Source organism: Scleropages formosus, chromosome 5 (genome assembly GCF_900964775.1).
Source record: "Scleropages formosus chromosome 5, fSclFor1.1, whole genome shotgun sequence".
Taxonomy (NCBI): domain Eukaryota; kingdom Metazoa; phylum Chordata; class Actinopteri; order Osteoglossiformes; family Osteoglossidae; genus Scleropages; species Scleropages formosus.
Window position 1 is genome coordinate 32,110,512 of NC_041810.1, and position 13,562 is coordinate 32,124,073.

General features: G+C 47.3%; 1 protein-coding gene across 10 annotated transcripts in view; it reads left to right on the forward strand.

Annotated features, from left to right (window-relative positions):
• The window catches only part of chd9 (chromodomain helicase DNA binding protein 9), a 71,911-nt gene that overhangs the window by 18,523 nt on the left and 39,826 nt on the right, over positions 1-13,562 (forward strand). For 7 of the 10 annotated variants that reach the window (XM_029252500.1, XM_029252502.1, XM_029252503.1 and 4 more), the window contains one exon: positions 13,031-13,416. In XM_029252500.1, the coding sequence (XP_029108333.1) occupies positions 13,031-13,416 (386 nt within the window). Of the gene's footprint in view, positions 1-9,379; positions 10,221-13,030; positions 13,417-13,562 lie in introns of those variants that run through there. The other 3 variants (XM_029252506.1, XM_029252508.1, XM_029252507.1) reach the window with 2 other exon arrangements.

Sequence of the window (13,562 nt, forward strand, 5' to 3'; positions counted from 1 at the left end):
TTTTCTTTTGTTTTTGAACATGCAGACAGCGTAATGGACGCATGTGTTAGTCGTCCCGTTTGTTCTCGTGACCCACAGCACCCCTGAGGCTGGATCTGCATACAGTAGATTGCGGTGCGTCTTACCTCCATCACCCCGTCGGCCGTTAATGATCACCCGCCCCCGATCCTGGAGCACAGACCCCTCATTGTAACTACAAGGCCAGCATCCCTGACCCTTTCGGGGACGTAAACACTCAAGAGCTCCTGTCAAATGAAGTGAATATGTAAATTAATTGAATTAGAAATGCCAGACGGATACGCTCATTTAATTACCCTCCAGCAGCTGGAAGCTATTTAAAGGTGGCATCGAGGGCCAGAGGTGTTCCCACTCGAAATCTGACTCTGCTCCTGATGTCCTTTGGTGAAGTACTAATGGTTCCATTTATGCTGGCTTAATATGCCAGGCAGCAGGCTTTGGTCTGCATCTGATGCCTATAAATATCTGTCCAGCTCCAGCAGAGAAGACCTGTTTGAGGCCCAATTTAGGCCTTTTTTTTTTTTTTTTTTTTTCTATTCCCCCTCCAGAGCACAGCATTAATTCTTAAAGGGCTGCATTTCACAATTCTGCAGAAGAACTAGGATGTACACATGTCCGACGTGGAGTAAATTTGTTCGCATTCTCTCCGGTGGCATCGCTGCACTCCCAATGACGAAACGCAGCGGTATGAGGAGATGTCGACATGAGCCGAGACTCAGACTCCGCTCTGGTGGTGTCTTTTGGTAGTGTCATGCAGGAAAATGGTCATGGTGGTCACTAGATTCAACACCCATTGAGCCTTTATGACCCTTAACTGTCCCGGTTGGTATGGCGACTTGCGCTGAGCCGTACTGCGGTAATGGCAGCTTCAGCCTGCCGGACACTTGCAGTCTTTGCCGCGCCAAGGATCTCGATTCCGGTGATGAAGGGGTGTATTTAGGAGATGTACTGACCGTAGCTTCGCAACTTTGACTTCTTCTTTTGCTCATAATCCCGCAGTTCATAAACTGAAATCAGGACATGTGACTTGAGGAGCTTCATGTCAAACTGAAAAAGTTCAAATGACATGTTCAGCACCAGCAAGAAATACAGGCATTTTGTGATATTAGTTTAAGCGGGTTGAGTTTTGTCTGTAGGGGGTGCAGTGGCGTAGTGGGTTGGACCGCAGTCCTGCTCTCCGGTGGGTCTGGGGTTCGAGTCCCGCTTGGGGTGCCTTGTGACGGACTGGCGTCCCGTCCTGGGTGTGTCCCCTCCCCCTCCGGCCTTCCGCCCTGTGTTACTGGGTAGGCTCCGGTTCCCCGCGACCCTGTCTGGGACAAGCGGTTCTGAAAATGTGTGTGTGTGTGTGTGAGTTTTGTCTGTTATTGTGCCTTAGATCAGGCGACATTATATGTGTAATTACCGCAGAAATCCAGGCAGTTCCAAAGGGTTCACAAACTTTTCTTGAACAGTAATGAATGAAAGTATAAAATTAAAATACAAGCTATAATTATTAATTACTTATAAGTGACATTGTTTGTCTGGGAACCTATAAGGGGGGCATGGGGGCATGGTGGGTTCAGCCGGCGCCCACTATGGGGTGCCTTGTGGCGGACTGGTGTCCCATCCTGGGTGTGTCCCATCCCCCTCCAGCCTTGCGCCCTGTGTTGCTGGGTTAGGCTCCGGCTCGCCACAACCCCGCTTGGGTTAAGCGGTTGTAGACTGTGTGTGTGCGTGTGTGTGCGCAACAGGAATTTGACTAATAGGGTAACTGCAGGGACGGAATTAACTCTGTTATACGAGGAATGGGTGTATTTTTGTGGTTCTTGGAACCATGTACAAGCTCGCTCTTTCAAGCTTGTATTTTACATACAGTATACGAGGTTGTTTATAGCCCGGGATGGCTCTGAAAATAAACCCCAGACTGTGGAGTGACAAGAGCAGTGCTGTAGAATCCATGCACCAATGTACAAATGTTCAGCTTAAGTACAGTAAGATTGCCGCAGTTCGGAATTCACCTTACATTTCTTGGTGTTTCCATGAATACTCTGCTAAATTTTTGTGTTGAGTCAAAACAATGTTGAATTTATGTGGTGACACAGCGAGTAGCGATGCTCTCTCGGTGCCTGGGTGGTGTGAGAGGATGTGGGTTGGATACACGCTCAGTCTGTGTGGAGTTTGCATGTTGTCCCCACTCGGTCTGTGTGGGTTTCCTCTGTGCGCTCTGGTTTCCTCCCACAGTCCAAAGACATGCTGTTCAGGTTTGCCCATAGTGTGTGAGTGACAGAGAGAGTGTGTTCCACTGATGTATGGATGAGAGACCCATTGTAAGTAGTGTATCTAACAGTGTAAGTCACCGCGCTGAATAAGGTGCGTGAGCTGATACTACATGGTTTGACTTGCGATTTTTTCGACTTTACGATGGTGAGCTGGCGACAGACATTCAGTAGAAACCGTACTTCGAATTTTGAATTTTTCCCGGGCAAGTGATACGCGGAGCGATACTCTCTCGGGATGCTGGGCAGCGCCAGCGATCCGCATCTCCCAGTCTGTCACGCAGAGGTGTGTATTAGGTGTATTAAATGCATTTTCGACTTACGATATTTTCAGCTTATGATGGGTTTCGTGGAACATAACCACATCGTAAATCGGGGACCACCTGTACATAGAGCTCATCGGAGGTCACTTTGGAGGGAAACATCTGCTAAATAAATAAATGTAAATGCAGGTATAATAGGACTGAGGGTGCCACTTCTTGGCTGCATTAATATTTACTCTCCTCGCAGTGCAGGAGGTGGCCTGTTGACTTCCCAGAACTTCTTGCTCCTATGATTATGCCAACTCCCATCTGTAAATCAGACAGACTGCTGTGATTCCTCCTACAGCATAACTGCAGACAAGATGGGTCACGCAGAGACACAGGTACATCTCATCATAGTGTTTCCAGGGCTGCTTTCGCACACATCGATTCACTGCTCCGCTGCACCTTCTTTTCCCGGCATTTCACAGCGGACATACTGTAAGAGCGCCATTGGCTTAGCATGGGCTTTTAAGCTGTTTCCTTTTTTAATTGTTCTAAGTGTATTCCACATTTTCAATAGTCTTCCCCTTCTCACAAAGGTAATTAATTCCTGAAAAAAACTTGATGAAGTTAATCCTCAAAAACTCAGATGTAATTGCCATTCATTTCAATGGTAAACAATGTTTACATGTTCCAAATGCACAGAATTGGTATCCATTCATACTAAAATATAACCAAATCCCATTAAAGACATCATAAGTACTTCATTAGTGAACATTAGTTATAATAACACAACATAACAAAGTAGTTTGAATGAATGCATGAAGCCTTATTTATCCCAGAAGGAATTTTACTGTGTTGCAGCAGAATACCATGTATACCATACATACACAGGCGTGACATATATGTACATACATATGTGCGGAAAGTAACCAAACATATAAATTAGTAGAAAAATAAATGTTGGCTAGTGAATTAAGTGGGAAAAATAAGTTAACAAGTGAATGAATAGGCAAACATATGTAAATGTAGGAGAAGGAGGAGAGGATTGATGTGAGATGATGAACGAAGATGAGGTGGTAGAAGGTATGGTGGGACGCAGAGCAGTTCAGTACCACTTGCTCAGATAAAGGTCATTCACCTGCCCTCCCCGGTAGAATAAGGACCTATTGTAGAGCCTCATGGCTGCTGGTATAGTTGACATCCTTTGCATACCCCAGGTGGAGCAGCCTGGTGCTGAAACGGCTTTTACTATGGTGGTGTACACAGGGTGGTGTGTAATTGTGGTCCGTGATGGGCGGGAGTTTAGTAGATCCTGGCTGGGTATGTCGTTGGGAGGCTGCTGGTGATTCATTTTCTTCTGAAGGTCAGTCTTGTTCAGCTGAACACATTTGAAATTGACAAATGAATATCGATACCCATGGGGGGGTGCGGTGGTGCAGCGGAATGAACTGGGTCCTGCTCTCCGGTGGGTCTGGGGTTCGAGTCCCGCTTGGGGTGCCTTGTGACGGACTGGCGTCCCCTCCCCCTCCTGCCTTACGCCCCGTGTTGCCGGGTTAGGCTCCAGCTCCCCGCGACCCCGTATGGGACAAGCGGTTCAGACAATATCGATACCCATGTGTCCGGTACCAGTTGGATCACGGAGGGTCCTGGTCCTCCTCGCACAGAATACACTGCTAGAGTAAGTTTTAACAGAGAGTACGGTGTAATTACTTACTTTGGACCGATAGCACTACATAAGAGTAGAAGATAGACTTTTTGATGACCTTCTTAAAAATGTAGACATGTGTAGGTGTGTTGAAATAGGTCTTTAATTAGAAATAGAATAATGAATGTTTTGGGGGACAACGTGAACAAGAACCGCCTTTGCGTGACGGCTCATGTGATACGAACACGCCAGCTTCAATTCAGACAAGACGTGTGAATTCGGCTCCGCGGGCGACTAGAATGGCATCCAGCCAGAGTTTCTGCTCTTCCCGAGACTGACGCATGCAAGCCGTCCATTTTTAACTGGAACTGCGTCCACGACGAAGGGACGAGACACAGAAGTCTAACATATTATGCCCAGGGAAGTACAGCGGTGCTCTTGACTGAGGGGATCTCCTATTTGATTTTGGTGAAGAGGAAGAAGTGTAAAGGTAGTGGTGAAAAAGAAATAATGACATGGGCTGAGCTGGAGAGTTAGGCAAGGGCTCACAATGTCAGGGTGCCCCTCGGCCCTTACTGCCCAAGTGGAACGGAGATGCCAGTAAGACTTCTTCTTATGTATGTACTCCAGTGTCTTGGGGTGTGGTAACTACTTACATTTACATGGGGAGAACATGCAAACTCTACACAGACTGAGCAGGGATTGAACCCACATCCTCTCATACCATGCAGGCGCTACTTGCTGTGCTACTTATCTCCCTAGTGCTACTTATATGTAGGGTGGCGTGGTGGTGCAGCGGGTTTGGCCGGGTCCTGCTCTCTGGTGGGTCTGGGGTTTGAGTCCTGCTTGGGGTGCCTTGTGACGGATTGGTGTCCTATCCTGGGTGCGTCCCCTCCCCTTCCAGCATTGCGCCCCGTGTTGCGGGGTTAGGCGCCAGTTCGCCGCGACCCCGCTCAGGACGCGTGCGTGCGTGGCACAGCAAGTAGCACTGCTGTCTCACGGCACTTGGGTGGTATGAGAGAATGTGGGTTCAATCCCCGCTCTGTCAGTGTGAAGTTTGCATATTCTCTCTGTGAGTTTCCTCTGGGTGCTCTGGTTTCCTCCCGCAGTGCAAAGACATGCTGTCTGGGTTTCACCCATAGTGTGCGAGTGATAAGCGAGAGTGTTCCACTAATGTATAGATGAGTGACGCATGGTAAGTAGTGTATCTAGCAGTGTAAGTTACCTTGGTGAATAAGGTTTGTGGGTTGAAAACACTACATAGAGTTTGTTGGAAGTTGCTTTGGAGAAAAGTGTCTGCTAAATATGTAAATGTAGTGGGGCTGTAGAGCACACCCAAACAGAGCAAGAGTGTGGCTCAGCTCATTCCCACAGTGTTTACTTACTGCTCCTGTGTGGAGAAAAGCATCTGCTAAATAAATGTACATGTACTTAAATCTATAGTGATGTACCCTCATGTAATTTCCTTCAGGATCAATTTTTATTATTTTTTTTAATTTATCTGTCCGTCTACTTACCTCCCTGTCTATCTGTGTAATGAGTCAACCTCCACGCTTTAAGCTGTGTTACCAGCCAAGGCCTTCTATTTCAAGCACATTTCTACATTCTGCCTTGTGCCTCCTATTTTTGCATGCGATATGGTATCAAAGTGTCTGCCGTGGTAAGTCTGGCGCTCAGACTCTAGTGGACGGGGATTCTGTAAGGGCTGCATGCTGTCTCCAGGTCCTGTGCGCCCTGTACTGTATATAAAAGGCACTCAGTACGCAGTTCCCATTTCTATGTGCACTGCAGCGGAGGAGAAATAAAAACCAGCACATTAATATTTCATAGGAAGCCAGCCATCTTTGACGGGCTTGTAAATGAATAGCTCTGAAACTACCACCTGCGCCTCCGCTCATTTTAAAGAAAGGAAACTACTCCCAGGCTCAGAGCACGGCTTATTAGCATATTAACTGTTCCGTTGCCACGGCAATGCTGCACAGGCCGCGTGATCCGGCGTTCCTGCATTTTTCCTCGCTACGTTCTTCGCCCTCTCAAGCTGACCGTTGGGCATGAAGTTGTAGAGATAATGCAACATAAATAGCCTATTTAAAACCTCTCTGTGTTTTTACGGTGATATCGTAGGAGAAGTGAACTAGTACTGTGTGCAAAAAGGGAAGTTTTTCTGTCTCTAACAAATGCGTTCAAGATAAGGCTGAATTCTTTCTGAAAGGTTCATTTTAACTTGCGCTTTTCTGTTTTTCTTGCATGTGTTTTACCACCACAGCATAAGGACTTTGGACTTCCTGCAAAAACTGAACTGCTCACAATTCTTTGAAGAGACTGTGAGATCTGTGAAAGCGGTTACTGGTGTAGTCCTGAATCTTTTCTACAAATAATTTTTTGCATAAAGTTCTAGAAAATAGTATAAATTATGCAGAAAATTACAGTATGTGTTGCAGCCTACAGAAGTGTTAATCCTTGTTGCCTCATTAATTAATGGGTAATAGAAGTTAGTAACTTCAGTGGTCGAGAGCTGTGGTCCCACAGGTTTAAGAATATTTTAATTGCTGTTTATTCTTAAACATCCATATAACAGCTTTGTTGGAAATAGAGGCTAAAAGACACTGAAATAAAGCACACCCTACAGTCCTCCAAATGATACCTTCAGCACATACGGACATTCATCGCTTAACGATAGGGATACGTTCTGAGGAATGTGTCGTTAGGCGATTTCATCATTGTGTGACATCATAAGAATGTACTTATACAAACCTAGATGGGATAGCCTCGATCACAAGAGTGTACTTATACAAACCTAGATGGTATAGCCCCGATCATAGAATGTATTTATATAAACCCAGATGGTATAGCCTCGATCATAGAGTGTACTTATCCAAACCTAGATGGTATAGCCTCGATGCAGTCAAGAGGTGCGGTAAACACAAGATTTATGACGCTGCTGCCAGCATAACACAGCATACTGTTTTACAGTAAACTTTTTTCATAAGTAGAAAGAGGACACTCTAAAATAACGATAAGTACAGTATAGTAAATACATAAACCAGTAACAGGTGTTTGTCATCATTATCAAGTATTATATACTGTACATATTTGTATGTGCTGTACTTTTATACAACTGGCAGCACAGTAGGTTTGTTTACAGGAGCACCACCACGAACTCGTAAATAACGTTGCGCTATGACGTTATGACAACGCTAATCAATAAAAATTTTTCAGCTCCATTATGATCTTATGGGACCATCGTCGCATATGCGGTCAGTCGTTAAACGAAGCTTCGTTCAGTGGCACATGACTGTACTTTGTGTATTTCAGGCTGTCCTGTCCATCAGAGACAAGTTTAGGTTCTATCTTCCAGAAAAACGGTGGAACACAGGGCGTAAATGTGAAGTCATGTAGGCCTCATAATCTCACTCTTTCCTGCACCTTTTTTTAAAATCCCCAAAGGCAGTGTGGTGAGGTTCAGTCCCACTGAGAGTCCCACACACAGCCTGGTAGCTCCTCCTTACTCACAATCCAGCACCGTGTACTGCAATTTACAGCTGCTGGCCACCGGTATCTCGGCTGAAGGTACTTCAAATAAACATGCACCTTTTATGAAATGAAAATCAGCTCCGTTATAATAGGCTTGTCAAGAGTCTGCTTCAGTGTTTATATAAGATACAACAGTTACGAATACAAACTGCAGGATTAAAAATCTTCATTTTTGCAGTAGTTAATTTTTCTCCCAAGTGACACCTTTACCAAGGTAACTTAGTGTTACATACATTGCACTAAACTCTACAGTCATTCACCCATTTATGCAATTGTTCATGTAATAGACTTTGGGTTGTTCTCGTAGATGTGTGTCACTTTGGAGAAAAGAATTTGCTCATTGAATAAATGTAAATGTATACAATGGAGAAGTGTAGCACACACATACACAAACTACAAGCAATTTCAAATTACCAATTCATCAGAAACATGTCTGTGGACTTTGGGAAGAAACCAGAGTACCTGGAGGAAACTCCTACGAATACACGGAGAACATGCAAACTCCATACAGACTGAGCTGGGATCGAACACATGTCTAATCGCACAGCCCAATCAATGGTGTGTTCGAAGATCAGTTAGTCTCTCTCCCTTGGTGTATTTCAGTGCACCACTTTATCTACAGTAACATTAAACTGTGTAGAATTTAGTTTTCCTTCACAATTTCTGAATGGCTCCATTGTTTGGGAGACATGAGCCTCAGCTGTGAGTGTAATTAGCAGTGTAATCCACACTGGAAAGAGTGAGTGAGTGAATTTTTAGGGTGTACAGGACACCATATGACACACACGAGGTGTCCCTGCTGGACACCAGAAATCTGTGTTGTTCCTGGCACGAGATTTTAAAACCCTCAACATACGCAGCTCAGAGGAACTTCTGGGGCAGCTTTTCCCTCCTTGAGTGCTTTGTAGAGCTGCGGTCCACGAGCAGGTCGATTTAGTGGCGTTGAAGCTGGGGCGCACGCTACTGTTCCCATGGCGATGAAGCATGCATTTCCATCTAGGTGGAGTAGAGGCACACTCACTAACATTTCTACCATAGCTGGACAGGGAACATCAGTTTACATTTATTCATTTAACTAATGCTTTTCTCTAAAGCAACTTCCAGTGTTATGCTTTTTACCCCATTTATACATCTGGGTAATTTTACTAAAGCAATTTAGGGTAAGTGCCTTGCTCATGGTTACAACAGTTAGTGGTGAGATTCAAATTTGAGTCCAAAGACAGCAGGTCTAACAATTACGCTGCCAGCTGTCCCTGTAGAGTGTCCCAACAAAGACACTGTCAATGCTGTTTTTCTATATTTAAGTTAAATATATGGATACACAGTTGTGTGGCATTATTCCGAGGACCTCAACCATGGGGCAGCTGGTAATGTAGTGGTTAGAGCTGCTGCCTTTAGGCCCAAAGGTCACAGGATTCCTAACTCTAGCTGTAGTACCTTTGAGCAACGTACTTACCCTAAAATTGCTCCAGTAAAATTATCCAGCTGTATAATAAATGGGTAAACACAGTAGCTTCGGAGTGTCAGCTAAATGATGCAATGTGTATATGTAAAAGCTGAATAAAATTCTCAATGTTTTGGACCATTCTCTATTTTAGGCATTCCATATATACACATATATACACACACACACGGTGTGCAACTATCACCTACAATTATTGTGTGTAGCGCGCGCTAATAAAGCCGTCACGCATGCGCGTTACGTGGGTCTTGCGCTTCCATTTCGAATCTGTGAAATCCAGTGTGTGCAGATCGCCACACACTTTGTCAGAATGACCGCGAGCGCCCTCTGCTGGCACACTTCTCCATACACACAGAGAGAGAGAGTGAGAGAGCGAGCGAGCGAGCGAAAAAAAAAAAACGAGTCCGGATTTTAACGACATCTCTAATATTCATGCTGATGCATTTCGCTGCTTTGTGCTTTCATTTTCCACCGCTGCTGCAGAGGCGCGCGCTCGCGGAACGCTCCTCAGCGAAGGACAGGGGACGAGAACGAGCGAACAGGCGCAAGAGAAAGGCGGAAAAGGGACGCCGGAGTGCGCGGCCAAGCTAGCACGGAGGCGCGTGTGCGGAGAGCGAGAGCAGCTTCCGGACCCTTGTGGAGCGGGATGTGAGGAGCGCGCGGGGCACGAGGGCCACCCAGCTACCCAGACTGCGGGGGGGGGGACAGAGGGCCACTGAGAGGCCGAGGCCGATCGGTGGTGGAGGACGGGCGCGAGGCAGGCGGAACGCGAGGCAGAATGAGAACCCTCGGGGCGGCCACGTTCCCCGGCCCCCCCGCCACCGCGTGAACCCGGGACCAGGCGCGTCGCCTCCTCATGCCCCCGCTGTGAGCGCGCCCCGCGGGGGGAGGAGGCGGCAGGGACTGTGGCGGAGCGCCGCTAGGAAGCAGCGGCTGGAGGAAGCGAGGCGGCGGGCGAGTGCGAAAGCGCGAGGGAGTCCCTGAGGAAGGGCGAGGCTTTGTCAGGCGGTCGCGCGAGGGAAGGAAAGATGTCTTCGGCGAAGAGGCCGCGAGGAAGGGTGAGTGCGCAGCGGCGGCGGGCGGCGCGAGCGAGGAGGAGGGGCCCCATAGGCACTGAAGAGCCTCCTGTGCGACTGGCTGGCGCGGCAGCCTCCGCCATCTTGGACTCTCTGCTGCTCCCGCTTTTCCCCGCATTAAGTATAGCAGCAGCAGGCCGTAAGGTGGCACGCTTCACGCGCTTTCTTCCTCTCAGCTCTTTCTCTCTCTTCCTGTCACCCCCTCCATCTCTCCCATCACCCCCCTATCTCTCGTCTTTCTCTGTGTGTCCATGCTGCCCCCCCCCCCCCCGAACGAGTTTTGCAGCAGCAGCAGCTCTCTCTCTCTCTCTCTCCCTCCAACCCTGGCACCCCCCGCGCTGCTGTGACACTGAAATTTAAACGGTGTAATGTAGAGCAGTGGCGTGGTTCCGTTTTCCCGAATCCCGGGCGCCTCCGAATGTTCCAGCAGCCGCTCGCGGCGCGCGCGCTGTGCCTCTCTCTTCAGTCCTGTGCCCCGCGCACGTGAGCGGCGGCGCGTGGCCGTTGTTTATGTCCCAGATGAATGGCGGCGGTCCCTCGATCCCCCTTTTGTGTCCCTCTTCCAGTTCGTTCTCCGTGTCGCGCTGTCGGGTGAGCAACACAGTCCAGCGCAGCCGCATTATATCGGGCCTCCCGTGTGCGCGTGTGGGTTTGTGAAAGATGCTTGTCCCAAACCGCTATCAGGCATGTGAACAGTCAGTGGCACGGACTCTGGCACCAGTGTTTTGATTGGAGGAGCTAGGGACACGCTCCAGCGTGGGGATCTGTGTGTGTGTGTGTGTGTGTGTGTGTGTGTGTGTGTGTGAGAGAGAGAGAGAGAGAGAGAGATTATTTTAGTGGCGGATTGCCTGTGGATTCTGTGTGTCAGGGAGGAGCTGCACTTCCGGTACTTCACCTCTACTATCAGAGACTCTGTCTCCCTTTTTATTCATCAACGCTCACGCAACACAGAATACAAGATAAAGCTGCAGGTAGAGCTCAGTGTGTGTGTGTGTGTGTGTGTGTGTGTGTGTGTGTGCACGTTTCTTTCTGGGCCTTTGCCTTTTTCATCAGCACCGTGTCCCTGGCCCTCACTAGTAAGTTAGCGAGCACAGAAGCCCATGAATGAGAAACGGCAACTTTTACTTTACTTCTCTGATCAGAGACGTTGACAACACCACGCTGAAGTTACAACGTTCTGGAGTGCAGTGCAGCAGGGTGATGCTGCAGCCTGTCGTAAGACTACATATGGCGATACATAGTGATGGCACTAGAGAAGGCAGTTGTGCGGCCCAGACCTGAGAGCTGTCGTTTACGCAAAGGCACACAGCAAGAACCTGTCTCCACCTGTCATGTGATGCTTTTCTGATGTGCTGTTCTTGGGGCTTGTAGTGGTGTGCGTGTGTCCCGTTTGCCTCCGAAGGGAGTAGGAGATGCGTCAGTGCTGATCAGTTAGGTCACACTCATCGGGCTGGGGTATGATATCAGCCTCCAAGGTCTTGACGTCCTGGAATGTTGTGTCTCTCAAAAGATTGACTCATCGAGCCATCGAGACCAGAGCTTGCGTAAACCCCCCTTTTGTTAAACTTTTGGGAATCGAGTCCCCCCCACTTGGGGGGGCCGCACAGTACATGTTAAAGACACACATCCAAGGGCTGTGTGTTTTTAACACGAGTAACCTGAACACTGTCATTCCATCGCCTGTGCCTTCTAGAGCTTCTGACAAGAGCCGTTTCTCAGAAGTGAACCAAGGGGGACATGAATTATCAGTTATCACTATTGTTATAAACGTTGATCAGCCTCAGTAAAGGGTTTCCACATTTTCGCAGTGTTTTAGTACTGCTAGTTGGGGCAGGTAAAGCGAGAATTTTTGAACCGTCTTTTACTGCACTGGATTGTTAACATGGGGGAGTCATAGGTCCACATGTAGCTCTAGAAGACTGAAGCTGCTGTGTTTGCATCAGCTTGGCTGGAGAAATACTCTGGTTGCTCGTGTTGTTAACGGTCAGGTTGAGAGTTTTCATAGATGCAAGTATTTTTCAGTTTTTTTTTTTTTTTTTTTTTTTTTTTTTTTAATTGCATTTTCTTATGTATTTTACAGAATTTATGTCTTTTGGTGCAGAACTGACCCATGTTGCCACGTCAAGCTGTTAGTGGGTCGCGTGTGAGTGACAGAGAGAGTGTGTTCCACTGATGTATAGATGAGTGACCCATTGTAAGTAGTGTATCTAGCAGTGTAAGTCACCGCGGTGAATAAAGTGTGTGGTCTGATAACACTACATAGAGTTCATTGGAAGTCGCTTTGGAGAAAAGCGTCTGCTAAATAAATAAATGTAAATGTAGTGGCCAGTAGAGCACACTCAAAGTCATTAAAACTGTTCAAACTTATAAGACATATTGGTCAACTGTGAGTTTTGGTCAGGAGGCTGTGGAATTTAGATTTTTTTATCATTTTAAATTAATTTTAATATGGTTTTGGCATTCCTGAAAGAATTCGAGAATTTCCTTTGTTTTAGCTTAATCTGAGGTTTTTACAAAACCAGCAAATAATTTCAAGGGGCGTCTTCATTGCTAAACTTTTATTTATTGTGAAGTAGTGGTAAATGTGATTTTGTATTTACAAACAATTGGATTTACGAATGGACTTCCAGTACCAATTGTGTTGATAAGCTGAGGGAGTAATGTAGCTGTAGAATGCATAGCTGCATGATGTGTGTGGTAAACATTTAGTTAGCTTGAACAAGGTTTGTGATGTGTACATTTATATATGTATACGTATATATTTGTTTATTTTTTCTCTTTGCTTTCTTCAGCCCCCTAAAAACACTAATGGTTCGGGCAGCTACACACGAGTACACAGCACTGCAATGAAGAGCAGTTCCTCATCTTCCTCTTCGTCCTCCTCGTCGTCGTATTCCTCGTACTCCTCCTCAGAGAAGAGGGCTCTGAGAAAGCCGGCGTCCATGGAGTCAGCGGTGGAGGACAAGCAGGAGAAGGCCAACAGGATCATCTCGGAAGCCATTGCCAAGGCTAGGGAGCGGGGTGAGAAGAACATCCCTCGAGTGATGAGTCCTGAGAGCTTCCCCTGTTCCTCTGGGAACAAGGGGCACCGGGGCAGCAAAGCCCGGCCCAAGGACAAACCGCCCAGACTGGCCAGGATCGTACCCTCCTCCAAGCCTAAGCAAAAGGCCAAGATCGGGTGAGTGGCTGATAGCCCCATGGTTCTGTAAGCCCACACTTGTTTTACTCACCTGTTCTGGCATTCCCACTGCTGTCGTGGACAGGTCTCTGCCTGGCTTCGCCAGGTGTCGGCGCTTGAGATGGATACTGGGTGCCGCTGATGGC